At 52.3% G+C, this 25019-nt stretch overlaps 2 protein-coding genes and 1 pseudogene across 4 annotated transcripts in view; 1 reads left to right on the top strand and 2 right to left on the bottom strand.

Moving 5' to 3' along the window:
- Positions 1–24951, top strand: part of PDPK1 (3-phosphoinositide dependent protein kinase 1) — a 76209-nt gene extending 51258 nt beyond the window's left edge. For all 3 annotated transcript variants that reach the window (XM_032425580.1, XM_032425582.1, XM_032425581.1), the window contains 8 exons: positions 528–603; positions 4697–4765; positions 4982–5078; positions 6110–6283; positions 9549–9766; positions 17849–17906; positions 18716–18868; positions 19170–24951. In XM_032425580.1, coding sequence (XP_032281471.1) covers positions 528–603; positions 4697–4765; positions 4982–5078; positions 6110–6283; positions 9549–9766; positions 17849–17906; positions 18716–18868; positions 19170–19286 — 962 coding nt within the window. In that variant the 3' untranslated portion in view covers positions 19287–24951. The remainder of the gene's footprint in view (positions 1–527; positions 604–4696; positions 4766–4981; positions 5079–6109; positions 6284–9548; positions 9767–17848; positions 17907–18715; positions 18869–19169) is intronic.
- On the bottom strand, positions 10826–13535 carry LOC116645583 (annotated as a pseudogene).
- On the bottom strand, positions 19461–20410 carry LOC116645435. Its single transcript, XM_032425584.1, has one exon. It carries the CDS (start codon positions 20390–20392, stop codon positions 19484–19486), a length of 909 nt encoding a protein of 302 aa, XP_032281475.1. The 5' UTR covers positions 20393–20410; the 3' UTR covers positions 19461–19483.
- Positions 24952–25019: the final 68 nt, after the last annotated feature.

The raw sequence follows: 25019 nt of genomic DNA, 5'->3' as shown, positions 1-25019 counted from the left end.
TCCCTTTATTGCCCCTAACCACTGTGAGCTGTTTGTTAGGGGGGGCGTAGCCTGCATGGGGTCGGGTCCGTTCCCACATCGCTGCATTTCCCATCTGTGCCTGCTGTGTCTGCGGCTGTTTTAGGCACCACAGGTCCAGGAGTGAACCAAACAGACAAGCCCCCTGTCTTCAGGATGCTCCCAGCTAACAGGAGGCTGGGCGAACGCCTCTCTAGTGTGTCCGTGAGAGGTGCCCAGAGGACTGCGGCGGGCTGGCCTGGAGGGACTGCCCTGGCAGTCAGGGCTGGTGTCACGGAGCGGGTGACCTTTGAGCCAGCCCTTGGAGGAGAGAGCCCCAAGAAGGGGGTTTGAGGGGAGGGCCCTGGACAAGTCAGTCCGATTCCAGGGGACTAGTGCTGTGACCGAGAGCTCAGTTACGCCTTGTGAACCATGACGTCCCTGATGGGTGAGCATCAGCATCCATGGTGCAGCATTGGTAAATGCTTGTGTCTCAGTGTGACTTTCTCCCTTTTTTCTTTTCTCATCAGCCAGGGCCAACTCGTTTGTAGGAACAGCCCAGTATGTGTCTCCAGAGCTGCTCACAGAGAAGTCGGCCTGTAAAAGGTAACTCACTTTCATCTGATCCAGGATATTTTCTTTTCACTACAGTAGCTCTTACGTTTGTTTTTTCATGTACAGTTAATAGTTAAGGGAGTGCCTTTTATGGCCTTTATCAGTATCTTTCTTGGATAACCTGTGTGCTCCTTTATTGTTCTTTGTTATACTTCCTGGGGCTGTGTTTGCTTGATGCTTTGAGATTTGATCTTGTTCCTTTAGGAGCAACTATTCAGTGGGGGAAAAGTGTGGCCAGGAGGTCAGTATTCCTTGCCGTGTCCCTGAGCCCTGGGATCCTTAGCGCTGCCTCCGGCTGGTGCCCCCTGGTGGTGGCAGCGGCAGCAGGTCAACTCTAGCAAAACAGGCTCTGCAGAGTGTGGGGAGAGGCCCGGAAGGCATCCCGTGTGGGAGGGGGTGGAGCTGGTTTCCCAGCCAGGGCCCAGCCAGTGCGAGCCATCCCTCCCCAGTGCTTAGAACCGGCACAGGCCTGGAGCCACAGGATCGAGGCCCTGAGTGGGGGCCTGAGTTTTGAAAATGAGAGGTGCATAGGTGAGGTTCGGCTCGCAAGAACAGAGGTCTGGAGAGTGAAGAGTCAGCAGCAGGGCAGCAGGGCACAAGGGGATGGGGGTGCCGATGGCCAGGAGCAGGGAGAAGTCAGGAGAGTGGTCTTGGGCGGGCCTGAGGCAGGCAGAGGACGGAGAGGTAGCAGAAGAGTCTGTGGTCTCAGTGTTGAGAGCCGTTCCAGATGACAAGTTCTGTGGCTGGAGCTTTTCTCTGGCTCCTTGATGCTGGGGGTGGGGGGGCCTCCCCCGGGTTGACTAAGGGCCGCGCCGTCAGTGTCCTGTACTGGCCGGCTGCAAGGAGCCACTTTCCTGAGAGACAGCCCTGCCAGAAGTGGCAGAGGAGTGAGTGGTTCTGGGGGCAGCTCTGTGTTTCTGAGTGTGACAGCTTTTTAAAAACTCTCTAGGGGTTGGAGCTGCAGGGCGCACATGAAGGTGGGTGGGCCTCTTAGCAGTCTCTGGGTTCTTTGTTTTTGTTTTTTTAATCTTACTCAGTCCACAGATTCTGAACTCTTACTGTGGGCCAGACATTGTTGTAGGGCAGGGCTTCTTAGCTGGGGCAGTTCTGCCCCCCAGGGCACATTTGGCCCTGTCTGGACACTTTAGGTGTCGCCACTTGGCAGGAGTGGGGAGTGCTATTGGCGACTAGCGGGTGGAGGCCAGGGACGCTGCTCAGCCTGGTGAGATGCAGATACAGCTCCCCAGCAAGACTGAATAGGCTCCTGGTGTCCACGGTGCCGAGGCTGGGTGGTGGGTGCTGCGGGCCAGATTCTCGAAGCATATGTCATGGCTGCCTAAGGGCTAGCTTTTCGTCAATTTGGGGCTTTTAGGATGAAGTCGCCCTTTAGCACTGATGGCGGAAGGCCTCCAGGCTCTGCTGGGTGAGATGGGAAGAGAGAGTGGCCGCTGCCTTCTGTGTGAAAACTGGAAGGAGCATGTCTACCCACATTCGCTTGTCCGTCATTTAAACTCTCCTGGGTGGGTGCGCTTGCAGTGGGGGCAGTGGCCTGCTGGAGGCGTGAGGGGGTAGCTCTATGAGGGAGACGGCATTGTGTATCTTTTTATGCTTTTAAATGTTTAAGTCATGATATTTATTCAAAAATAGTTAAGATTTGTTTTCTGATTCTAAAAGTGATACCTGTGTATTATAAAGAATTCTTAGAAAATATGGAGGGTACAAGAGCAAGGAACACTCAGAGTCTGCAGCCCACTTACAGACACCAGTGTCTTTGCAGTTAGTTATTTCTGTGTGTCTTCTGTATGTTCACGTGACTTCTGTTCACCTTGAGCCCTGTTTCTTGGGATTACGGAGCCAGCGTCTCCCGTGTCCCTGAAGTCATCTGTAGACATCTCTGACACTGTGTGCTTCTGGCACATGGATTTACTGTAGGTCATTGAGCTCGTCCTTTATTGTTGGCACTGAGGTGCTTTTCATTTACGTGGCACGATCTTGCGTGACTGCCACGTGCCACACATGCCAGGCCCCGGGGAGGGGAAGGGCGCCCCTGCGTGTCCTGAGTCTGTGGGGTCTGCCTCACGGTCCTCCGCTTGGATTGCAGGAAGTGGAATGACTTGGTCTAACTTAGCATTTTAAAAATCCTTCGTACATACTGCTTTACAGAAACGTTACACCGACTTTCCTCTTTAGTTTTTATTGTATTAAAAAACCATCTTAAGTGGTAGGAGACCTGCTGGTGATAAACATTCAGATAATGCACAGGAGTGAGAAGAGCCCAGGCCCGGCTATGCGGACAGTCCCGCTTCCTGGAGGCGGCAGCCTGCCCACAGCCGCCCGCTCAGTCTCTGGCTGCTGCCACTGCCAAGGGCCGAGGCTTTTCTGTTGGTGTCTGTCTTGTGTGGCTCCCCATTTTAACTAGACTGGATAGTAGAGAAAACCAAGTGTAAAACTAGTTATTGGGTAGAATGTAGATTCTCTTTTTTTTTTTAAGATTTTACTTATTTATTTGACAGAGAGAGAGATACAGCGAGAGAGGGAACACAAGCAGGGGGAACGGGAGAGGGGGAAGCAGGCTCCCCGCGGAGCAGGGAGCCCGATGCGGGGCTCAATCCCAGGACCCTGGGATCATGACCTGAGCCGAAGGCAGACGCTTAACAACTGAGCCACCCAGGCGCCCTTGTAGATTCATTTTTTAAATGCCCTTCACTCCACTTGTATGTTGTGCCTCAGATTTCTGATCTTTTGTATCTTTTAACCCATGTCACGCGCCCTTCCTGCCCCCGGCACTGCGGCTGGCCTGACCCTTCCACCTGCACCCTGCAGTCTCATCTCCTGAATGCCAGGCCGTGGCCTCTTCCAGAAGCTGGTTGTATGCAGCAGCCCATGAGCCCTTGTACATTTAGGGCTCGGGGGAGGCAGCTGGCGGTGTGGGATAAGTTGCATCTGGATGCTTTTGTAGTGCTGAGCTGGGAGTAGAATGAAAAACTTCCAGGGGCGCCTGGGTGGCTCTGTCGGTCAAGGGAGAGACTTGTGTTCTCTCTCTCTTTCTGTCAAATAAATAAATAAAATCTTTAAAAAAGGAAAAAAAAGGGAGGGGGGTGGGAGGATGGGTTAGCCTGGTGATGGGTATTGAGGAGGGCACGTTCTGCATGGAGCACTGGGTGTTATGCACAAACAATGAATCAGGGAACACTATATCTAAAACTAATGATGTAATGTATGGGGATTAACATAACAATAAAAAAATTTAAAAAAAAAAGAGAAAAACTTCCAGAGGAAAGAAAATATGCAAAGTTGATGTCAGCCATGAGCTCCAAGAGGGCACTGAGGGGCGAGAGTGAGCAGGGCGGGGTGGGAAGGGGGCGGTGACATCACAGGCAAGGAGGACATCACAGACAAGGAGAGCATCCCCTCCAGGGTCCCTGCTAGCTGGTTCTGGAAACAGCTTAGGGAAGTTTAGAACTGTTTCTTTTAAAATGTGGAATTAAAATATTTATGAAGGAGGGATAGGGCTTTTCACAAGTTCAAGAAGGGACAGAATTAAAGCTTGCTTTGTGCACATCCTGTGGATTGTCTCATTTGGCCCCTTGGCTTGCATCTGTGTCCTGAGGGTAAACGCTGAGTGAGTTGCGAGAGAATCTAAGTTGATCCGTCGCTGTACTGACCTGCAGTGACTGCCGGGAGCCCCCTTACCAGCGCCACCACCTGCTGCCTGGCACTGGAAGAAGGTGCTTCTCTGTCACTGTCAGTGTTTCTGTAGTCAGGAATGACCTCTGCTGTCTCTTCAGGTCCACGTGGGCCCTGTGAGACATTTGGGGCCCCCCGGCAGTGGCAGGTCTGTGGGAATGGCCGCATGGCCTGGCCCAGTAGTGCCTGCTGTGTGTGGGACTCTCCAAGTCCAGGTCCCCAGGGAGGCCCCCTCAAGAAGGACCCTGAGCAGGTTCCCACCCTCACACTGACCTGGTTTTAAAGAAGAGAAGTAGATCAGAGATGGGGCGGTAGAACCAGTAGGGCAGAAGTGAACTGTGCTTGTCACGGACATTTTACAAACGTCGTTCTTCTCTGTTTTTCCCCTCCCTTAAAGTTCAGACCTTTGGGCTCTCGGATGTATAATATACCAGCTTGTGGCAGGACTGCCGCCTTTTCGAGCAGGGTAAGACCACCCACCACCCCCAAGCCCATCGTAGCAGCTGCAAGAGAGGTGGGAGGGGGCAGCCCCGGGGCTGGGCCAGGGCTGGGCCAGGGTTCGGGGACTTCTGCAGCAGTGTCTCTGCAGGAGAGAGGGAGACTGCTGGCCCGGGAAAGGTAAAGCTCTGTGCTGGGGAGGTTTGTGCACTCTGCCCAAGTGATGGTGTTTCTTGTTTTACAGAAATGAATATCTTATATTTCAGAAGATCATTAAGTTGGAATATGACTTTCCTGAAAAATTCTTCCCTAAGGCAAGAGACCTTGTGGAAAAACTTTTGGTAAATATTCTGAATTGTCTTCTGTAAGATGATCCGACAGCCACACTCTGAGTCCCTCTGAACTTGTGGTCAGAGCAGCTTTCCTGGAGGCCCCTGTGTTTAACAGAAGGGTATCTTAGGGTTGATAATGAGTGTAGGTAGATTTGTGTCATCTGATTACTGTAAGTCCTTTTCAATTTCCAAATGCCCGATTCTTGACTTTAGTAAGATAGGAAATCATTGTATCATTTTGCATTTGTTCATCAACATACATGGCATTTTAAGTTACTTGTTGCTGGAGCTACTGGGTGTATTACAGTGGCAGATGGCTCTAAATCCTGCACAGTGACATCTGTGGGTGTCAGCTTTAGAGTCTGCTGCAGGAAGGTTTTAAAGATCACCCAGGTACTATAGTAGAAGTAAGCGATTCACGCAGCAAAGGTATTTAAGTTTGTGTTTAGCAGCTGCAGTGTCCCTGCCCTGGTGTGCACGGGTGCTGGACCTCCCCTTCACTTTCCCTTCGTCTTGGGGACAGGGTCAGTCCTGTGTCGGCCTGCCTCTCCAGGGCCTGTCCCGTCAGCAGGTAGCGTGTTGATGCTCGGTGGGTCTAGGGCCGTAAAGCTGAATCTGGGAGGAGACGACTCTGGGGCCCTTTGAGATGAAGCACGGTTGGGAGAACACAGCATTTTGAGTTCTGTCCGTGGTAGCTCGCCATCTAGACAGATTCTTGGTCTCTTTGTTATGAAAGACAGTATGTTTATTTTTTTCTTGTTGTAGGATTTTTAATTGTGTATTTTAAGAGAACACTTGATGCTATTCATTAAATTTTGAGTTATTTTCACCTGTGCAAGGGAAGGCTAGGAGCTTGAGAGAGGTAAACGAAGCCCCGGGGGTGACTCTGCTATCCACGGCATGCTGTGGGATGGGGCGGGACAGGCCCTAGTGCCCTCCTTTGTCTGAGATGAGAAGAATTGAAAAGGAGTACTCAAAAAGAATGTTTTTGTCAAATACTTTTCGATCCAAGCACTGACTTGTGTTGACTTCTGTTTCAGGTTTTAGATGCCACGAAGCGATTAGGCTGTGAGGAAATGGGAGGGTACGGCCCCCTGCGAGCTCATCCGTTCTTCGAGTCCATCACGTGGGAGAACTTGCAGCATCAGACGCCTCCGAAACTCACCGCCTACCTGCCAGCCATGTCGGAGGATGACGAGGACTGCTACGGAAACGTAAGCCAGCCAGCGTGGGCACGCATGTGCGCGCATGTATGTGGTGTATGTGTGTGTGGGGGGGTGTGCATGCGTGAGTGGTGTTTGTGCATGTGTCTGCGGGGGGAGCGTGTGCGTGCACACGCACGTGTGTGTCAGGAACAGCCCCGCAGTGCTGTGTGCTACCATTCCTCGGTGCACAGGGAGTCCTTGCCATGGGCCCTGGGAGCCCAGCTTGTGGAATGCATGGCTGGAGGGGAGGCCAGTATAGACGTGTTGGTGGCTGAGCCCTGTGCAGCCCCTGGCCGAGTCTCCCCAGTACGGGGGCCAGTGAAGCATCCACCTGCCCGTCTGCCCCAAGCGCAGATTGCCAGGCTGGGGGAGGTGAGGGCAGTCTCCTTTTCTTACTGTAGTTAGTTTTCCCCCAGAGGCAGCGTGCTGTTGGGTCAGGGAGACTGGAACCCGTGGGAGCAGTACCCTCCATGCTGTCACCCTGGGCTTCTGTCTTCTCCTTTTGGCTGGTGCTTTGTAATTGTGCATCTAAAGACATTCTGGAATGCTTCTCATCTTCCAGAAGCCCAGGGTGCTGCTGCTTTGAACTTTTGGGGGACACTGGTCACTGTTAGCTTTTCGTGCCTAGTAGAGGTGGGGTCTTGAGTATATTTGTTGTTTAAACGTTCCTTATGGAGGATGTGAAGACACGGAAGTGGGCAGAGGGGTACAGTGAGTGGCCGTGCACCCCCCTCACACCACCAGTGACCAGCTTCTTGGCAGTCCTGTGCTCCCTCCTCACCCTCCGCCACGACCCCCCATGTTTAAATATGATTTCCCATGTTTCTGTTACCATCCACAGTCCGTTCTCTTGGTGTAACTTCTGTCATCATGGCTTATTCTAGCCAATTCCCGTGTATAGAGTGCCACATTAGTTGACTGGGGAATTTAGATTTTGTCTAAAAGTCATCCACAGCTTAGTTAAAATTACTGCTCGTATCCTCTCAGAGACCGAGTTTCTTCTGTCTCCTACTTATTGTTGTAAACAACACATTACCCTTTCATTGTCCTAAAATATCCTTTGTGCCCAGACTTGAAGGGATTCGGATGTGGGTAGCCATCTGGGCTCACTCCTGGCCTGCTTCCCCCACCACGGTGGTCTCAGCTGTCGGCAGCCTCCACGTGTGCGGACTGCGGGGGACCCCACCACAGGCCTCCGTCCCCCGGGCCTGACGTCCTTCTGGAGCCGTGGCCAGTGAAGCAGCTTGCTCTGACTGCCGGCTCTGCAGGGGCCACTCATGCTGTTGTTGACTCGGGGCTCGGCTTCGTGGAGCTGTGTGTGCCTGTGCACGTGTGTTACACGCACGGTGGAGTGTCTTGGGCAGGCCTTCTGTCTGCTGGTTGGTCGCATTCACCTCGCTGCGAACCCTGGCTTCTCAGTACTCAGGTGTGGCCATCTTAAAACCAGCTCCATTGGTTAATGGCTTACTTTCTGTTAGATGGCGCATCCTCAGCTTTCAAAGCTGTGTGGTTTGAAAGCCTTGGGGAGGTATTCAGGCAGCGCTCGCTGTACCAGACTTTGCATTTGGACAGTGAAGTGAGCCTTGACCTGGGAAGGTGTCCAATACGGGAGGGGGCACTCCTATTCTGTGGGTGTTGACAGTCTTCCAGGGGCATGTTCTCATCCACAAGGCCCCAAGAGAGTCTGGGGTCCTTTTCAGTAGGAAGGGGGCTCCCTCTGGGGGCAAAGAACTGGGAACTGTGTTTGCTCAGGGAATGAAGAGAGCGGGCACTTGGTTCTCTTGTGTGTTCTTAATCTGCTGCCGTGGCTGGTGGTGGTGCTGGTGGTTAGACCCTGGAGGGGGTGTGCCAGGTGTGGCACCCTTGGGAAAAGCCTCCGTGCTGGAGCATCATGGGGAGTTTCCTTAGTGTGCGCCGGCAGGTACCCCCATGCCAGCCAGCGTCACCCCTTGTCACACACTCTTTCTGGGCTTGCGTTTTGTGCTGCGGGTCGTCCTAGATGCTACCGAGGATCAAAGAGCAGAGAGCTGAGATACATCTGGAGCTTTCTGTGGGGCGCGGTAGGAAAGACGTAGAGGACCGGTCCTAATTCGGTGCTAGCTAGCAGGCTGTGGTCTTGGGGCAGTTCCATGCCTCAGTTTCCCTGTTTTAGAAATGGAGATGATGGAGACATCCGTCTCATTGGCCTTGCAGCTCCTGAGACACCTGGCAGTGGAAGCCTCTGTAAACTTTGGGATGTTGAGCAGAGGCGGCCTTGGTCCAGGGAGTCCTCACAGAGCAGAAGCAGAGAATGTGCTAGAAGAAGACCTTACTTAGATGAGAGGCCGTAGGAGTGTCCAGCCAGGGTCAGTTCCACCCAGGAGCCAGTGAGGTGGGTCTGAGCCTGCTGTCTGTGCAGTGTGAGCACCTGGGAGAAGGCCACTCCCGGCAGTGAGTCAGGAAGGTGGAAGCACGGTCTGCAGGGGTGGGGGGGGTGTGCTGTGTCCAGGGCCCACCTTCAAGGGTGGCAGCCGGGGCCTTTCTGGACACACAGGGGACTTGGAAGGACATGCGGGCTCTGATCTCAGCCCTTGCTGGTGGCTTCTTTTCCCTTATATTTGGCTGCAGTGGGGTTCAGGCGTGGGGCCTGCAGCTGTGGGGAGCAGGCCGTCAAGGGCGAGCACTCTTCCTTAGGTCTTTGTTGGGGGCTCTCTGGCCCTCTCACCGGCCCCAGGGGTATCTGAATGCACAGGCACTTCTGTGAGTAAGTCCATTTTCGTGTTACCACCGGTTTATAGCTTTCTCCAGAAGAGCAGGCAGCTTTTTATCAAATTTAATTAATATTTGCTACAGTTAAAAGGGATATATTTTTTTTAAAATTGAACACAGTCAAATTGGGACAAGTGACAACCACAGACTTTTAGAAACGTCAAGCCACAGGGTCAAGGAGGAGGGCTCCTGAGCTTACAAGAGGGTGCCTCTGCACCCAGGAGGCCATCCATCCCCCCTCTTCTTTCCTCTGGTTGGGGTAGCCCAGGGCTTGCAGGGGTCAGCAGTCCCCAGGCCCTGGGTCTCCTCTTCCTGGGGATGAAGACTGGGGGTCAGCCCATCAGGAGGGGGACCAGACCTGGCAGCACCCAGCCCTGCCTTGGTTCAGGGGCCCGCCATCTGGTGCAGGAGGAGTCAGAGCGGCCACGGGGGCCTCAAGACCTCCAGGGCGTGAGCTTGCTGGGTCTGGGCTGGGGGCCCAAGGGAAATCGTGCGTGGCTCTCACTCTTCCCTCTTCTCTGTGCAGTACGACAACCTCCTGAGCCAGTTCGGCTGCATGCAGGTGTCCTCATCCTCCTCCTCCCACTCCCTGTCCGCCTCGGATGCAGGCCTGCCGCAGATGGCGGGCAGCAACATCGAGCAGTATATCCATGACCTGGACACTAATTCTTTTGAACTGGACTTAGAGTTCTCCGAAGATGAGAAGAGGTTGTTACTGGAGAAGCAGGCCAGTGGAAACCCTTGGTAAGAATCCATAGATGTAAGCTGTGCTCCATTTAGAAGAGCGGAGCCGAGCGTGTGGGAGTCGAGCAGCGGGAGACCGAGAGCACGGGCGCCCGCCCTCCATCTCCACTGCCTGCCAAGGCCCCGCATCACCTCACACCTCCCTTGCTGCCATTAATGCTCGGGAAACAAGGACCCTCAAAGGGTCCAGCTTGAATTAGGGGTTTGGAGGTGTTGGCCTGGGGATGAGTGGGTTTGAGACCCTCAGGGCTCAGTGAGCCAGGCCTTGTCAGCATCAGTGTTCTGACGTGGATTTACCACCGACCAAATGACCACCGCCCCTAGGTGGGGCGTGTGGGGCATTCTAGAGTTTCCACTATTGCAGATCATCTTTTGCATGTAGGTTTTCCCACTTGCCTGGGTGTTTCTCGTAAGGGGGGGCCCTGGGTTGGCAGGTGGAGTGGGTGTGAGCACATGTGAGGACACGGTGCTCTGTGTCCACGGTGCCGGGGAACCCCTGTCTCCCAGCACTCTTGCCTCTCCTGAAGCACTTTGATGCTCTAAAAATGGGTCATGGGAATTTGCATCTGTATCCTGGTTGAGGCAAACATCATTGGCCGTTTCTATTTATCTTTCGAGGTACTTGGTCTTCTTTGACTATTTTTCTTCTTGTACATTTTCCATCTTTTCGAAATTGACTCTGAGAGCCATGGATGCAAAGAATATTTTTGTTGTATGTTTCACAAACATTTTTCTTCAGTTTGTCTTTTCAGTTTTTTGTGTGTATTTTTGTATAGAAGTTCTAAATTCTTACAAAGTCAAACGCGTCTGTGTTTTTATTTTCTGTTTTCCATCTTGGTCATGTTGAGAAGAGTGTGTCTACCCTAACACTTTTCTTCATGCATTTTTATGGTTTCACCTTTCACTTGGGCGGAGGGGAGTCCGGCGCAGGGATGAGCGGGGAGGTGTGTTGGGGTAGGCGTGGGCATGGAGGGAGAAGGCAGGCTGGTTGGAGGGCTGGGCTAGGCGAGCCTGGAGGAGTAAGAGGAGGAGGCAGGGTGCAAAGGAGAAGGAGTGGGTGATGAAGCCAGGATTGCAAACCATTAGAAATTATCGTCTCTAGTAAAAGTATAGTTAGACGTCAGCCAACTGGAATAACCTACACTTCTCGGGAGTTTACCCTTCCTAAAGTGGTGTTGCTTAGGACTATCAGTGTGTACGGAGTAGGGAGGAAGAGGCTTTGGTCAGAATGGTGTGAGCACCACCAGGCCGGGCACTCCGGGCAGGTCTGTGCGCCGAGCTTCCTGGGCCCGCTGTCATGCAGCCTTGGGGGGACTCCCCAGAAGGCTTGTGTGCCTTTACCTAGGGCCTTCCCTGAGGCCGTGCAGCCTGGGTTCTGGGCAGGACTGAGGCCTCTTGCCTTCCCTCCCTTTGTTCCGGCTTCTCGTCCCTTCCCTCCAGGTTCAGGCTCTCTGGGCTGGTGATTCTCAAAGCTTGCAGCATCTCTTATTTGGCAGGGCAAGATCTTTGTTCTTACGACAGGGCTCTCAGTGTACAGCCCAAGGGGCATGGTAATAATTGTGTAATAGCATTAAGAGGATCCTTGCTTTCTCCCTCTCATTCTCTGAGTGTGTGCAGTGCACGTCTTCAGAGGCTGCACCCTGGACCATGATGTTGTTGCTTTGGCAGCTACTGGGCTGTGTGCTTTGTCTTTTTTGAATCTACAGGAGTAGGTTTACAGTATAAATATGTGCAGCTTTAGAGATTTAGTGAATTCTCAGTATTCCTGCTGGGCTCTTAGCTGTCTTCAGTTACATCTGCTATAATCACTGTAACTCGGTGTCATCTGGTAAATCCTTGCTTTGAAATCCTGAAGTTTTCCTTAGGCTTACATGGACACACAACAGGATCTCAGGGCACTTTGCTGACTTGTTTTGCAATAAAATTTAAAGATTTCTGAAAAACATAAATTTCATCTGAAATTATCATTGTAGATCTTAATGATATATTCTAAAACAAAAGGACATTTATAACATTTTTCATATTGACTCAGAGAGAGATGTGCTTTCTCAGCCCCCAGCAGCCCCACCTACATTCGAGGGCTGTCAGAGCGCTCTCTGATGCGTGTTCCGGAGACACTGGGCAGAACTGTAGATACGGAGCTACAACAGGCCAGGGCTCTCTTCCCCTTATACGCGGGACGTCAGTGCCTTCTGTCCGTGTCTCTGAACAGAACGGTTTTGCATACTGTTCCGGTGCCGGTGGAACTGCAGCGCCAGAGGCCTGTCATTCAGAGTTGGAACGATAAACGAATAGCTTGTTGTAAGTGTACATGTGAGGAGCTCTTTCAGAGCCAAACTTCAGAAGCCGCTGTGGCATCTTAGAAGTTACGTTGTCCAGGCTGGGAAAGCGCACTCGACAGCTGGGAGGCCAAGGAGTGTTGGGCCATTGACATGGCGGAGTGCCTGCCAGGTGACAGTCGGGGTGAGGAGTCCCGGCACTGTCACGGGCCCTGGTGCAGCAGCTCGCTGGGCTAAAGAGGCGGCTGCGGACACCAGGAGTGAGTTGGCATCCCTCTGGCCAAGTTATATTTTTCCTTACGAGTGGCTAAATCTCCAGATACTGCTCATATTGCAAGCATTGAACCAAGCGTGGTCTTCAAGTCTCTGAGCCCAAATTCACATATTTAGGAAGAGAAAAGCTAACTGCGGTCCATGCACATGGATGAAAACTAGAGGATCATTCATGGTTAATCACACTGTGGTGTTGAAAGCTCTAGAAGCCGGAAGTCACAGGCCTTTAGGTCTTTGTGGATGTCCCGCAAGGTTTCTACACTTTTCTTGAGCTGAGCAGCCTCATCATCCTTCAGCTTCTGGCTGATCGCCCTGGTTAATCCCCGAGCATTCAGGATACATGGAAAGCTCAGGAATACTTTGTTCTCAGTGCCATGCATTCCCTGCACCATCGTTGTCACCGGACGAATCCTGGCTAGATTTTCAATGTGGATTCAGTGAGTTCAGCCATATTTAATCCACTAGTCCAGTTGGTATGTCCTTTGAGTGTGATGACTTCATAGACACTTTGAACCACCCTCGTATGCACTCCCTTCCAGTTTCCACCACCACCATCTGTTCCCATTTCTGGATTCAGTTCCTGGGCACAAATGCCTGCTGCATTCACTCCACTCCACACATCCGCTCTTGAGTCGCCATGTTCTCCCAAAGTCCATCCATGGCAGCTGCTGGGATGAGTGCCAAGTGTTTCAGCCGTAAGATAGCGAAATCTAACAGAATCCAGATTATACCCACTTGCAATCACACAGTGCTTGTGTAGTCCCCTTAGTTTCCAAGTCACATATGTGAGACCTCCCGCTGGGTTGAAAACCACAGTCACAGCACCATACTGGACTATCCGAGGGATGGTGAATTGGAAGACACTGACATTCCTCTGCACCAGACTGAGCCAGCTCTCTCCCTCCTGCTGGGGGGCCCCTGCAGTTACCACCCCAACGCTAGAGTCGGCGGTCATAGAGTAGTCTTCACCCGCCGCAGTTTTAGCTGTCTGAAGACACAAGCTCCCATGTTGCAGACTCATCATTTCTCCCTTGAGTTTATCTTCCAAAACATCCACGAGGGCAAGTTCATCAGCCAGAGAGTTTCCCAGAATGCTTGACGGCACACACCAGACCAACTTGTCCGGCACCCACCGGAGTGATCCTACCGTTTGGAAAGGTTGCCTCTTCTGCAGTTGCAGTCAGTTTCTCCGTCAGAGTCGCACGAAGAGCACAGTGTCAGCTGCATGCACCTCCTCAGGCGCAGGGCAGGGTCTGCCTCGAGTCCTGCTTTGGAATCTCACTGCCTGTTCTGGAACAGATGCGTTGTTGACCTGTGCATCGGTGCTGCGGAAGCAGTGGCTGGCACAGCCTCGGGGGCAGGTCAGGAGTCCAGGCTGTGGCACCAGGTGGTGCTCGAGCACCTGGGCTTTCCACGCACGCACGGGAAGGAAAGAAACCAGGCTCACTTGGGAGTAGTCGTCAAAAATTACTGGTTTTATTAGTAGTCTGAATGCAGTTCCCGGGAAGTCTGCAGGAAGCATCTCTGCTGCCAAGCCAAGGGTGAGTTCTCTCAAGCAAAGCAGTGGTGTTGGGAGTGCGGTCAGCTGCTCTTTGCATGCAAGACCGTTTTCACTACACTGTTTTACTGGCAAACTGGGGTTATTCAGACTTGGCCGTTGGGCCGTTTTTTCCAGAAAAGGAGTGGAATGAGCCCGTCCTTTAAGACAAACAACTGCTAGTATTTGTTACCAGTGATAAAATCGAAATTAGGATTTGGGGAACCTTTATCCCTCACTTGAGTTTGACATCTTCCCAGGACTTAAAGACTTGAGGAGAGAGGTCGTGACGGTAATGAGTTGATTGGCGGATATCGTGGGAGGTAATTTGTCGGTGTTGGGGTGATTTCCATGACTCGGCAAACCACCGTTTTCCAGGTTGGGTGCTGGGGGCAGAGCTGTTCAAAGTGCCAGGTACACCGACGAGTTCTAGTGTCTCAGAGTGTGAGAGAGCCATCGTGGGACTCCAACTCCAGGTGGCAGCGGACCTTGAAGGAACTCCGCTTGTTGATTGGGTGCATTATCAAAGAAGAATGCCCATCGTCATCTGAAGAGGCTTTTAAAGGCACTCCTTCCTGTTCCGGCTACTTGACTCAGTGAGGCTGAGTCCTTCGTGTGCTCTAGCCTGCACAGCGGGGCACAGCCCAGTGAAGGCTGGGGCAGATGGGGGTACCCAGCTGTCTTCTCTGAAGCCAGATATTAAGGAGATTTGCAAAATGTACAGTGGGGTCATGCTTCCCATGACTTATCTTTGTTTTGGAAAAAAGTTACTCTTGAATAAAAATGTTATTTATATTAGTATGTGATAGTTTTATTTGTGGTTTTTAATGAATTAAGTATTTAAAAATGTCTCTGTTTTAATTTCTCCTACCTAAATATCAATGTGTAACCCCAATAAAGGAAATCTCTTTGGGATCTTCCATCAAGTTTGAGGGTGTAAAGGGGTCCCCAGAGCTGGCGTTTAAGAGCAAACTGGCCACAGTCGCTTGTTCTTCCATCCCCTGGGTCAAAGCCCAGTGTGGAGAGGCTTCCTGAGGTGGTCAGAAGAGCCACCTTGGGGTTCTGGCCGGCTTGCTCGGCTTCCCTGGGAGTGACTGTGCCCTGAAGTGGCTCAGACTTGCTTGTGGCCTCAGGCTTGCATCTTCCAAGATGACCTTCTTGGGGCCTGGGGGTTGCTGGAGGGATAGGGTGAGGAGGAGAGAACCCTGGCTTTGGGATCAGGAGGAAGGAGTACCTTGACAGCATCCCCCCTAGCAAAACGACCATGGGCAAGCCTGCGTGGACATCGGCACAGAGCCAGTGGTGAGCGTCACTGTGTGGTCAGCATGGCTGCGGTGACCTGCCTGCTGACCACACTCTGAGAGTCTCTGACTCGGGTCTGGCTTCAGCTCCAAGTCTGCGGACGGCATCCACCACCTGCCAGCGAGGAAAACGCGCCTCGTGCGCAGGGCGGGGGGGTGCATTTTCAGGGGAGTGGAAATTGACTTTTTGAAGTAAAAAATTGAAAATGACTCCTTTAATAAGTACTTAAACTTTTCAAGGTAGCTCACTAGCAGCCTGTTGTAAGCTAATTGGCAAATGCACTGCCCGATCGGATTGTGGCATTTGTGCTAATAATGGAGCTTCTGAGCCTCTCTGCGTCCCGCCTCGGGGTCGTATCACCCCAGCCACTGGATCCAGTCAGGAGCCCGCATTGGCTGTCACCGCCCGGGAGGAGTGCGAGAGGCGGAGGCTGCGCTTGTGCATGTGTGACAGGGCCTGAGAGCGTGCTGGTCCACGTAGTCAGGCTGGGCTCTGTCAGTGGGGTCCTCACGGCAGGGACGAGGAAGGGGCTTGCCTGCTTCCCTGCGGTGCCAGAATGTTCTGTTGATGAGCCATTGCTGTGGTTTCGGTTTCACTGTAATACTACTGTTGTGGACATCTGTGCTTCTAATCTTCATTTTTCTTTACCTCCTGAGGGTAAATGGCTGGGAGTGGGATTACGTCTCAATACATCATTTCCAAATTGCTTTTAAGCGAGTTTCAAGTTCAGGACCACAGGCGCCGGTGCTGAGCAGGTGCTCACACACACACACCGGGGCAACCCCAGTAGGGCACCCAGGAAGGGCAGCTAGCTCAGTTTTGTTTACTTAGAGCCATTGAAAATTTTGGGGCCATGCCCTCTTTGGGGAATTGCTAGTTTGTATCCTTTGTTCTTTTTTTTTTAAGCTTTAAGCCTTTCCTGTTGCTTTGCATGTGCTCTGCAGAGTGATGTTGACCCTGTGGGCCATATTTACTGAAGACCTCTCCAGCCTGCCTCCTGGTTCACCGTGGTGGTTCTATAGTTGGAGGTGCTTTTGTCCTCCCGTGGTCCTGACTGCTGCTTAGACAGGAACTCCTCCCCCCTCTCCTAGCTCTGCCCTGGCGGGGGCGTTGGACTGCTTTGGGGCTGCCGGCGAACTGGACTCAGTGTCAGCTATCCTCGAGAAAAATCTTCCCCAGTTTCTCAAGCTCAGGGAAAACCAGAATCTCTTGTTCGATCTAATATTTCGTTCGGTGTCTCCTGTCAGACCACATGAGGCTGCAAAGATACCGTGAGGCCACTTCTTTCTGTACCTGTCTGTCAGGCTTCCCTGGTGCTGTGGCACCATCAGCCCAGCGCCCCCGGGGGTCTGGCTGCCTCCCCCGCCCCGGACCCCCCCACACCTAGTACACTTTAATTCAAGTCTTCCCCTTATGGTTAGTTTATGGTTCTTTACTACACATCCAGTTCTTCTACATTAGGGTCTGTTGGTTAGAAGGGACTTTCCGTCTGATCTGTTTCTGTGCTGCAGATCATTCTATCTGCTTTTCAAAAATCTCCTGAATTTTTTTCCTCTTTGTTTCAAGTCTTGGTTTTGTTTGTTAGTTTGGTTTTTAAGTACCTCTGAGAGGGAGGTGTTGTACTTTTCCTCATACAGCACTGTTTTCATTAAAATTCTTTTTAGTTTTCAGAATCCACCTGCGGCTATGTCCACTCACATGTAGGCTGGGTTCTTGGGAATGGGGCCTCTGTGAGCTCTGGAGCCGGCCTGGGTCTGGTTGGGTTAGCATGGGCAGACCTCGGGGCCAGGTGAGCTGGGTGGGAAAACACGGTTCTGCTAGCTCGGCCAGTCGTCTTGCACGCACTGCGTCCCGTGTGGGTGCGCTCAGATACTAAAGTGGTAATAAAACTGTCACTGTTGGAGATGACAGTTGTCTTAGGCCTTTCCAAATAAAAAATATTATTGTGTTCTACAGTAGATCCTCAGATCAGGAATTTCAGTAAAGTCAGAACATAAACCGGTAACTATTCACTTTAACCAAAAGCAAGAACCCGTAGACATTAAAACAACCTCTTTTATCCTCCTTGGAGTCAAAGTGAAGTATACTTGCTAGAATGCACATTAAGTCAAAGTTGTGTTCCTAGCTTTCTCTTCCAAACTCCTGCCATATTTGAGTAGGAGTGCTGTGTTACTGTGGTAGAAACACCAGAGAAGATATTCTCAAACCGAGTCCGGCACAGGTCTTTCCGGGATCTGTGATTCGCAGCTGCTCGGTGGTTTCTGAGGATTGGTTTCTTGGACTGGGGGGCCCAGCTTGGGGAGGTGGCACGTGGCCAGCAGTCTGTGTCCTGGGGCTGACTCTCAGAAGCCTCCTCCCTTTCAGGGGCTCTGTGTTCACCCCAGCTTTGTTCACATGAAGGAGGACCGGCGTCCCCTCACCACCACCTTTGTGCTGCCGAGCCAGAGGTAGCAGCAGGCAACGGTGCTGGTCCGCGCACCCCGACCGAAAGCGGTCGAGCAGTGGGCACCTGCGCCCTCTGTGACACGTGGGGCCTCCTGACTTCCTGGAGCGGGTTGGGGCCGTGACGGGAGAGGCCTGGGCAAGGCACGCAGATGCCCTCAGCAAGTTCATTTTGAGTGGAGGAGCTTGGGGAGAATTTTTATCCCTGACTCACGTGAGCGTCTCATTCTTGTTTTCTTCTTTTTATAGGCACCAGTTTGTAGAAAATAACTTAATACTAAAGATGGGTCCCGTAGATAAGCGAAAGGTAAGTCAGACTCTCGCTGCATCTCCCCGAGGGCCTGTCTCCCCTCAGCCACGTCAGGGTCTGGTCTTCCGCCGCAGGCTCCGGCTGATCCTTGCTGCGCATGTGTCCTTGGTCTTGGTTCCCTTTCTCTGAAAGATCATTTCTAGATTTGACGGCTAAGGAAGACTTGAGCCACTTGGGGGAAGCTGTTTGAAACCACACAGGAAGGCTGTGGTAAAATAGAAATACAGCCTCTTGTTTCTGGCTTGGGGTTTTGATATCCTATCAAGTTGTCTCTTACTTCATTAGAGTTGTTTTTGAAAGTTGTTATTTGTTTCATGGATTAATTGTGTCAAAAATATCAGACTCCACAAACACTCTGCCAACATGGGCCCTTCTGAGTTCAGGCCCCAGGCCTCCGTTCCTGGCCATGCTGCACACGCCGCCCTGGTCGGTGCCAGCAGTGGGGAGCCCCACCCCCACCCCATGGAGCAGAGGGCACGAGGGGCGCCCTGACCGTCCCTGGCAGGCTCGGTGGAGCAGGCTCGGTTTTGCCTGCCGGTGCTGCCACTCCCTCATATGGCAGCAGGAGGGAGACACGCCCAAGTGGGGCCGTTGGAATCCAGCTCACAAAGGCCAGGCAGGCTGGGCGCTTCATTCTGCCTGCCCCTCTGTGACCTGAGAGGCCAGGTTCCAGGCGAGTGGACAGAGGGCTGGCGCTGGTCCCAAGCCCCAGGCTGCTGTGATGGCCAAGCCTCTGAGGCCGCAGTAGGTGCTGCCCGCTCCCACTTCTGAGCCCTGACGAGCAGGGTCTTTTCGTTTTGCATCAGGGCTTGTTTGCACGACGACGACAGTTACTGCTCACAGAAGGACCACACTTGTATTATGTGGATCCTGTTAACAAAGTCCTGAAAGGCGAAATTCCATGGTCACAAGAACTCCGACCAGAGGCCAAGAACTTTAAAACCTTCTTCGTGCACACGGTGAGTCTGTCTGTACGGGTTCTCTTCTGCAGGGCAGTTGTCTCCCCCTTTTCTCGTGTCCCAGGGGCCCCACGCTCCCAGCTCAGCTGCAAGCTGGGCCCCCAGGCCCCTGTGCTTGTTTGTCAGGGTGGGGGTGACCTAAGGGAACTGTAGGTCCTTGCCCGCACGTGTGATGTCTGCACATATGCACAGCGAAAACCCGCATGCTCGTGTGCCTCCAAAGGTAGCCTCGGTGGCTGCAGTAGGGTGCTGCTCTCGGTGGCACCCCCTTGGCATCGTTAAACGGTTTCTGTCTCCACAGCCGAACAGGACGTATTACCTGATGGACCCGAGTGGGAACGCTCACAAATGGTGCAAAAAGATCCAGGAAGTGTGGAGACACAGATACCAGAGCCACCCGGATGCCGCTGTGCAGTGACAGGTCTGCGGCTGCCGCAGTCGCTGCCAGGACACTTGCCCCAGCGCGGCTCACCGCCCTCCGGGACGCTTCCAGACCACCTGCCAGCCATCTCAAGGGGGACGCAGACGGCAGAACCTTGCAGCTTTTTTATTTAAAAGAAAAGAAGAAAAAAATACCCAACCACACAAAGAACAAAACCAATAACGAAAAGGAATTCAGGGTCGCTTTGCTTGCTCTCTGTGCTCTGTGGAGGCTCCCCAAGCTCTCCTTGTCTTGGGGACCCAGCGCCGTGCACGTCCACCTGATTCCCGCCCGGGCGAGTGGAACAGACTCGAGTCACCAGCTCTGCACCACGCGCCCTGGTCATGCACCGGCCGGTCCTCCTGTGGCCGAGGGGATGGGGCGTGTGTCTGGGCTCTTCCTGCCCCTAGGTTATCACAGAACCCGTCGGCAGGGAGCCATGCACGCCTCTGCCAGGGTGGCTTCGATCTCTGGCGGGTGGGAGGGTTCTTGGCTTTGGTCCGTGTGCTTCTTTTCTTGTGTCCCTTACTTGATGCCCCTTTGCCCTGCCAGGGCCCCTGCTTGCCTTCTTGCATCGCTCTGGCTGTGAGCACTCCATGGCTTGTGTTCGTTGGGCAGGCTCCAGGTGCGGAAATGTGGAGCGGGCTGTCGGGGTGTGCTATGGAGCCGCCGCTGAGGTTGGAGGGTGCCAGCAGGCCGTTCGCATTGAACGTCCCTCTGAGCGGGGTTGGCCCTGTGGAGCTCGAAAGAAGCACGGGTCTGAAAAGAGCACTGTCAGAGGTGGGCACCCAGTTGCGCCAGGAGACAGGGAAGGCTGTGCCTTGCTCTGGGCACGAGGCCAGGGCAGCAGGGCAGACTGGGCCTGGCGTCCCCCACGTGGGGGAGTGCTGCCTGATGAGCCCCTCCTGAGAGTTTGGTCCGAGGGTGGAACATGCAGGCCCCCCGGCGCGGTTTGCTAGGGCTGAGGGTCTCTGGGCACCAGCGGTCTCCCAGCTGTGACACGCACCCCTTTCGTGGTGAGGGAACGTTCTTGTAGCCTGACTTCCAGCACGTTCACATCTCCACAGTGAAAGTCTGAAAGCCTTCTCATGCTGCCAGGTCATTTATCCCCATCAAGATGTGGACCTTGCCAGGAAGAAATGGTACTCACCTTGCATGAGGGGTAGGAACACCACACTGGAGTCTTGAGCGCCCAGCCTGCTCACCCCCTGTGCTTTCAGCCTGCCTGCCTTTCTCTTTTCAGAGGCAGCACAGTGCTGCATACCTACCGCAGGGGGTCCACGATTTACTGGTCCTTTGATTTCTTTGCTGCTGCTCCCTGGACAGAGAAAGCCTGTGGGCTTGGTGGGGCTCAGAGCTCCTCTCCCTGCCCGTGTCCCTTGAGGGCAGTCCGCAGCCCCAGGTGGGCAGGGTAGAGGCACCGCTGCCTGCAGGCTGCTCACAGACTCATCTCTGTCCCCAGGGGATGAACAACTGCCGTTTCCTGGAGACTTTCACGAAGGCACCAGCAGAAGGCTCACACAGGAGAGGTCCCCCCTGACCACTCTGCCCCCATCTCCTGTCTTGAACAAAGCATCCGTCACCCCGTGTTGACGAGTGGTCCAAATCGGAGAAAAGATGTCTTTCTCAAATGGGTTTAGTGATATGAGTGGCCCTTGTGTCAGCCCGGTGAGGGGAGTGTGGCTGTGGAGCTGCCCCTGCTGGGCCGTGCAGGGGGCCAGACCGGAGCGGAGGTGGGGCGGGGAGTGCCGGCGGCTTCCTTTCGGGTCTTGTGCACTGCTCTGTGAGAGCTGCGCGTGCATGAGTGAGCGAGGGTGCGTGTGCGCGCGTGCCCATGCCGGGGCGGGTGCCAAGCTGTGGGGGGCGTGCCTGCCCTTGGGGCACCCAGGGGAGTGGGATGCTGCGGGGCCAGGGTCATAGGTCACGCTTCCCTCTTCCTCCTCCTCGCTTTTGAAGAGGCTTGCCTGTGTTCACCTGCTTTTCAAAAATTAAGTCTCTCTGGGCCTTCAGGAATGTCATTTCCAGCTTACTCCCCATGTTGATCATTTACCTTTCTTAGAACACCCGCGTCTGTGGGCGTGCCATTCGGAGAGTTGGGGGCTGCTCTTGCACAGTGTTCTTCCTTGGGTCCGGTTATGGGGAAACGAGCAGGGCTGGCGTTTGGCTCTCACAAGAGCGCTCGGCTGGGCTGCTCCAGGAGAGACGCAGCGTCTGCTGCATTCCTCTCTGGACAGCGCCACTACCTCCTGGGCTTCACCTGCCAGCTCCATCGTAACCTCCAGAACCAGAGAATGAGGGGTTCAGGGTTCAGCTCGCAGCTGACAGAGTTGAAGTGACTGCCCTTGCCTGAGCCAGTGACAGCTGAGCCCTTCTCCCTTCGCCACCTTTCTCCTCTCAGAGCCTTCTTCCCCCCTCCTTTTTTTTTTTAAGGCACATACATGTTCTTTTCCTACCCTGTGCTTGTCCATGTCGGCTTTCGTTGTATGCAGCTTGTCCTTAGAGTGCCTGTCCCCGGTGCAGGTGCCTTGCCTTCTAAGATGTGGGCATGGCTGTCAATCGAGTATGTACCAGACATACATGGAAGTACAGGTGATTTATCCACACTGAGAAAGAAAGTGCCCTGTTGACTAGATTCAGGAGCCATGTGTCTTAGTGAGGGCCAGGAGAGGGTTCAGTGCCAACCACATAGCTGGCACGCAGAGCTGGTCCCACACCATGTGGCCTCGCTGGGCATGGAGGGGAGGGGGTGGGGCTGTGGCGTCCACAGGCTCAGGTGGCCCACTGCGCCTTGCCCCTCTCTGGGAACTCCAGGAAGCCAGGCTTGGGTGGGGCTGTTTCCTTCCCTCTTTCTGTGGACCTGACCAGGACAGTGGGCGATGGGTCGTGTAGCAGGTGGCCCCATGGGGTACACAAAGGCACTGCACCTGCTGTTCTGAACGTTGGCTCTCAGGAGTGTGTTACAGACCTGCTTTGCGGGAGATGCCTCTCGCGGCTGTGCCGGAGCTGGTGGGCCCCGCACCTTCTCCAGGCCCCTACTGCCGCCCTGTGGTATTTGTGGCCGAGGCCTGTAGGCATTGCAGGAGTCGCCCCGTGGCACAGACTTACCCAGGGCCAGGTGCCAGCCCAGGGCCTCCAGGTGGTTCTGTACTTTCTTAAAACATTTGCTTTCTGAGAACATCAGCTGTAGGCTTACCACCCAGAAGAGACCACTGTGAACATTTTGGTGTATAACCCCCCCACCCCCCATGCACACATTTGTTTGCTTTTTAAACTAAAGTGGGAACATGAAACACACACTGTTCTGCATCTAGCTTGTTTCACTTGATAATTTATCTTAGGCATTTTTCCACATCATGAACAATGATTAAAAACATTGTTTTTAGTGATTGTAGAGCTTAATATGGTTATCAGTTTTATCGTAACTTATCTGACCATTTTCCTGTTATAAAACATTTAGATGGTTTCTGGTTTTTCACTATTTAAATAATGCTGTGATGAATACCCTCGTAAATCTTTGATTTTGACTCTGATCGCCCCCCACCCTTGGTTCCTAGAAGTAGTGTTTTGGGGTCACAAAGAGTTTGTTTTAAAGGTGGTATTAGTCTCTCTTCCTGTCTTGATCTGAGGCTTAGATGCTCAGAGTTCCAGCACACAACCTCCTCAGTTGTCCTACAGATTCTGGACAAATCAGTTTCTGCTAAGGTGTGTGTTCCAAAGAATGTTTTAGTAAGACTGCTCTTTTTTTTTTCCCCACAATGCTAAAATGATATCATTTATTGCAGTCCGTTTGTGACAGATTTTTCCAAAAGTGCATTTCCTTATTTTCATTGACAGAATCTGGTTATGCTTGCATGTTAGTTACCTTCCTATCCCTGCTGCTGTGGCTTTCACATGCTTGGTGATATTTTCAGAAGCTTGTACTTTGTGTCCACAATGGTACTGAATTTGCATCTGCACAGGCAGCAGAGATAAAAAGTGTTGAACTGACCTTGCCACATGCATAGTGGATGATTTGTAATTAAGTGTGTGTAGACTCCGAAAATACATTGGGCCATTTGGAATCAGTAAAAGAGCAAAATCTCTACTTGAGAAAGAGACCATGTAGGCAGTTGGGTTTCACATAAGGTTATTTGCCCCTATGCTCTTCAAATGGTGGCACTCAGTAGGAAGGTCTTAGCAGTTAGTAGAGCACAGTGGCCAGGCCTTTTCACTGTAGAGGGTGATTGTCCTGGCCCACGTGGCTTTCGGGACTCCTCCCCTGTCCTCCCTCACGGTGTTGCAGGTTGTCTGGCTATCTTCAAACCCAGAACACCCAATTTGGTTTCATTCCTAATTTCTCCACTTTAGTTTGGGGTCCATTGATTCTGAGAGGAGAGGTGTGTGAGATTTTTTAGGTGCTGTGCTCAGTGTCACTTGAGTCTGCCAGAGATTTTTGGCTGGATTGTGGAGAATTGGACTTCCTGCCCTCCTCTGACACCCCAGGTCCCCTGTCCCCTGTCCGGTCCACAGACAGGGTGCTCACTCCCCAGACCGCAGAGGCTGCAGCCGCTTGCCAGAATATGATGCAGGTACTATTCTTAGAGATGTCGCCATGTGCATTTTTCCACATTGTTTCTTTTCATCCAAAGCTCACGTGAGCTGACGGTGACTCAGGTGGGTGTGGCCCTTCCCACTTAGGCAGCCTATATGGCAAGTGCCCTAAATCAGGGCAGGAGTCACTTCCAGAGCTTCTGAGGGGGGCAGGCTGCTGGCCCAAGGTTGCGGAGTTGCAAATCAGGCTGCCTGTGGAGAACTGGTTTGGGGAAGGAGCTGTTCCAGCCAAGAGCAGTTTTATCTGTAGCTCGGACAGCTGTGATGGGCAACTGAACTAGCCTACATGTATACCTGAATTTTCCCCAGAACCCACTTCTTCAGTGTGAAGAGACACCAAACTTCGCGTACAGAGAACTTTTTACAAAAGGCAGACCTTTTTTTAGCGTGTGATCCACCCTAGTCCCAACCAATCTGGCAGAATGATTTTTGAATAGGGGTCGTTTTGCTGGTGAAAAGCCTCTCTATCCTTATCAGAAGTTTGATTGGACATTGACAAAAATAAATTTTTGCATTATTTAGAACTGCTGTAGCTGTTCCTTAACACAAAATCGGATGAATCAATAGTATGTTAGCTGTCTTTCAGGTTGGTGGCAGTCAGTTAGAACATGTGTAAAATTCTCTACCTGGTCTGTAGCTGTAACTGTGATGTACAGGCAAAGCAAAAATTTAAAACTTATGAAAACAAATAATGCAATGATATTAGGATATACACTTTTGTATTTTTATTCTTATATAAGGTTATTTGCTGGCTATTGTTGGCCTCTAGTACAGTCTGTGTTATTTAAAATCTAATATATGAATTATTTGGATTGAATTCATGTTCGGGGCCACGTTGTTGTATGTATTGATGTACAGCCTTGAATGTGAATAATTATTGTAAACTATATTTTACAACTTTTTTTCTGGCTTTATTATATAAATTTTCTATTTGGTCAATGATTTAATCATATAATTTAATGAATCTGTTTCTTCTCTTTTTTTCAAATATTTGTGCTTTAGATGTAGTTACTGGATGATGAATTTTCCACGTATGCTCGGTAGTCTTGTAATAAAAAGCATGTAGAGTGTAGACGCTCGCTGGCCTAACTCTTCTTTGACCGGGGGCGCGGGTCGGGCTCGGTGGCCACCTGCATTCCG

This window comes from Phoca vitulina, unplaced genomic scaffold (assembly GCF_004348235.1).
Source record: "Phoca vitulina isolate PV1807 unplaced genomic scaffold, GSC_HSeal_1.0 scaffold33, whole genome shotgun sequence".
In the NCBI taxonomy this organism is placed as follows: Eukaryota; Metazoa; Chordata; class Mammalia; order Carnivora; family Phocidae; genus Phoca; species Phoca vitulina.
Note: the sequence above shows the minus strand (reverse complement) of the source record. Positions and strands in the feature narration are given on the sequence as shown.

Bases quoted from the DNA above. Each gene is read 5' to 3' on its own strand.
- LOC116645435 (XM_032425584.1), bottom strand. From the start codon at position 20,392: ATGACCTGGCAGCATGAGAAGGCTTTCAGACTTTCACTGTGGAGATGT.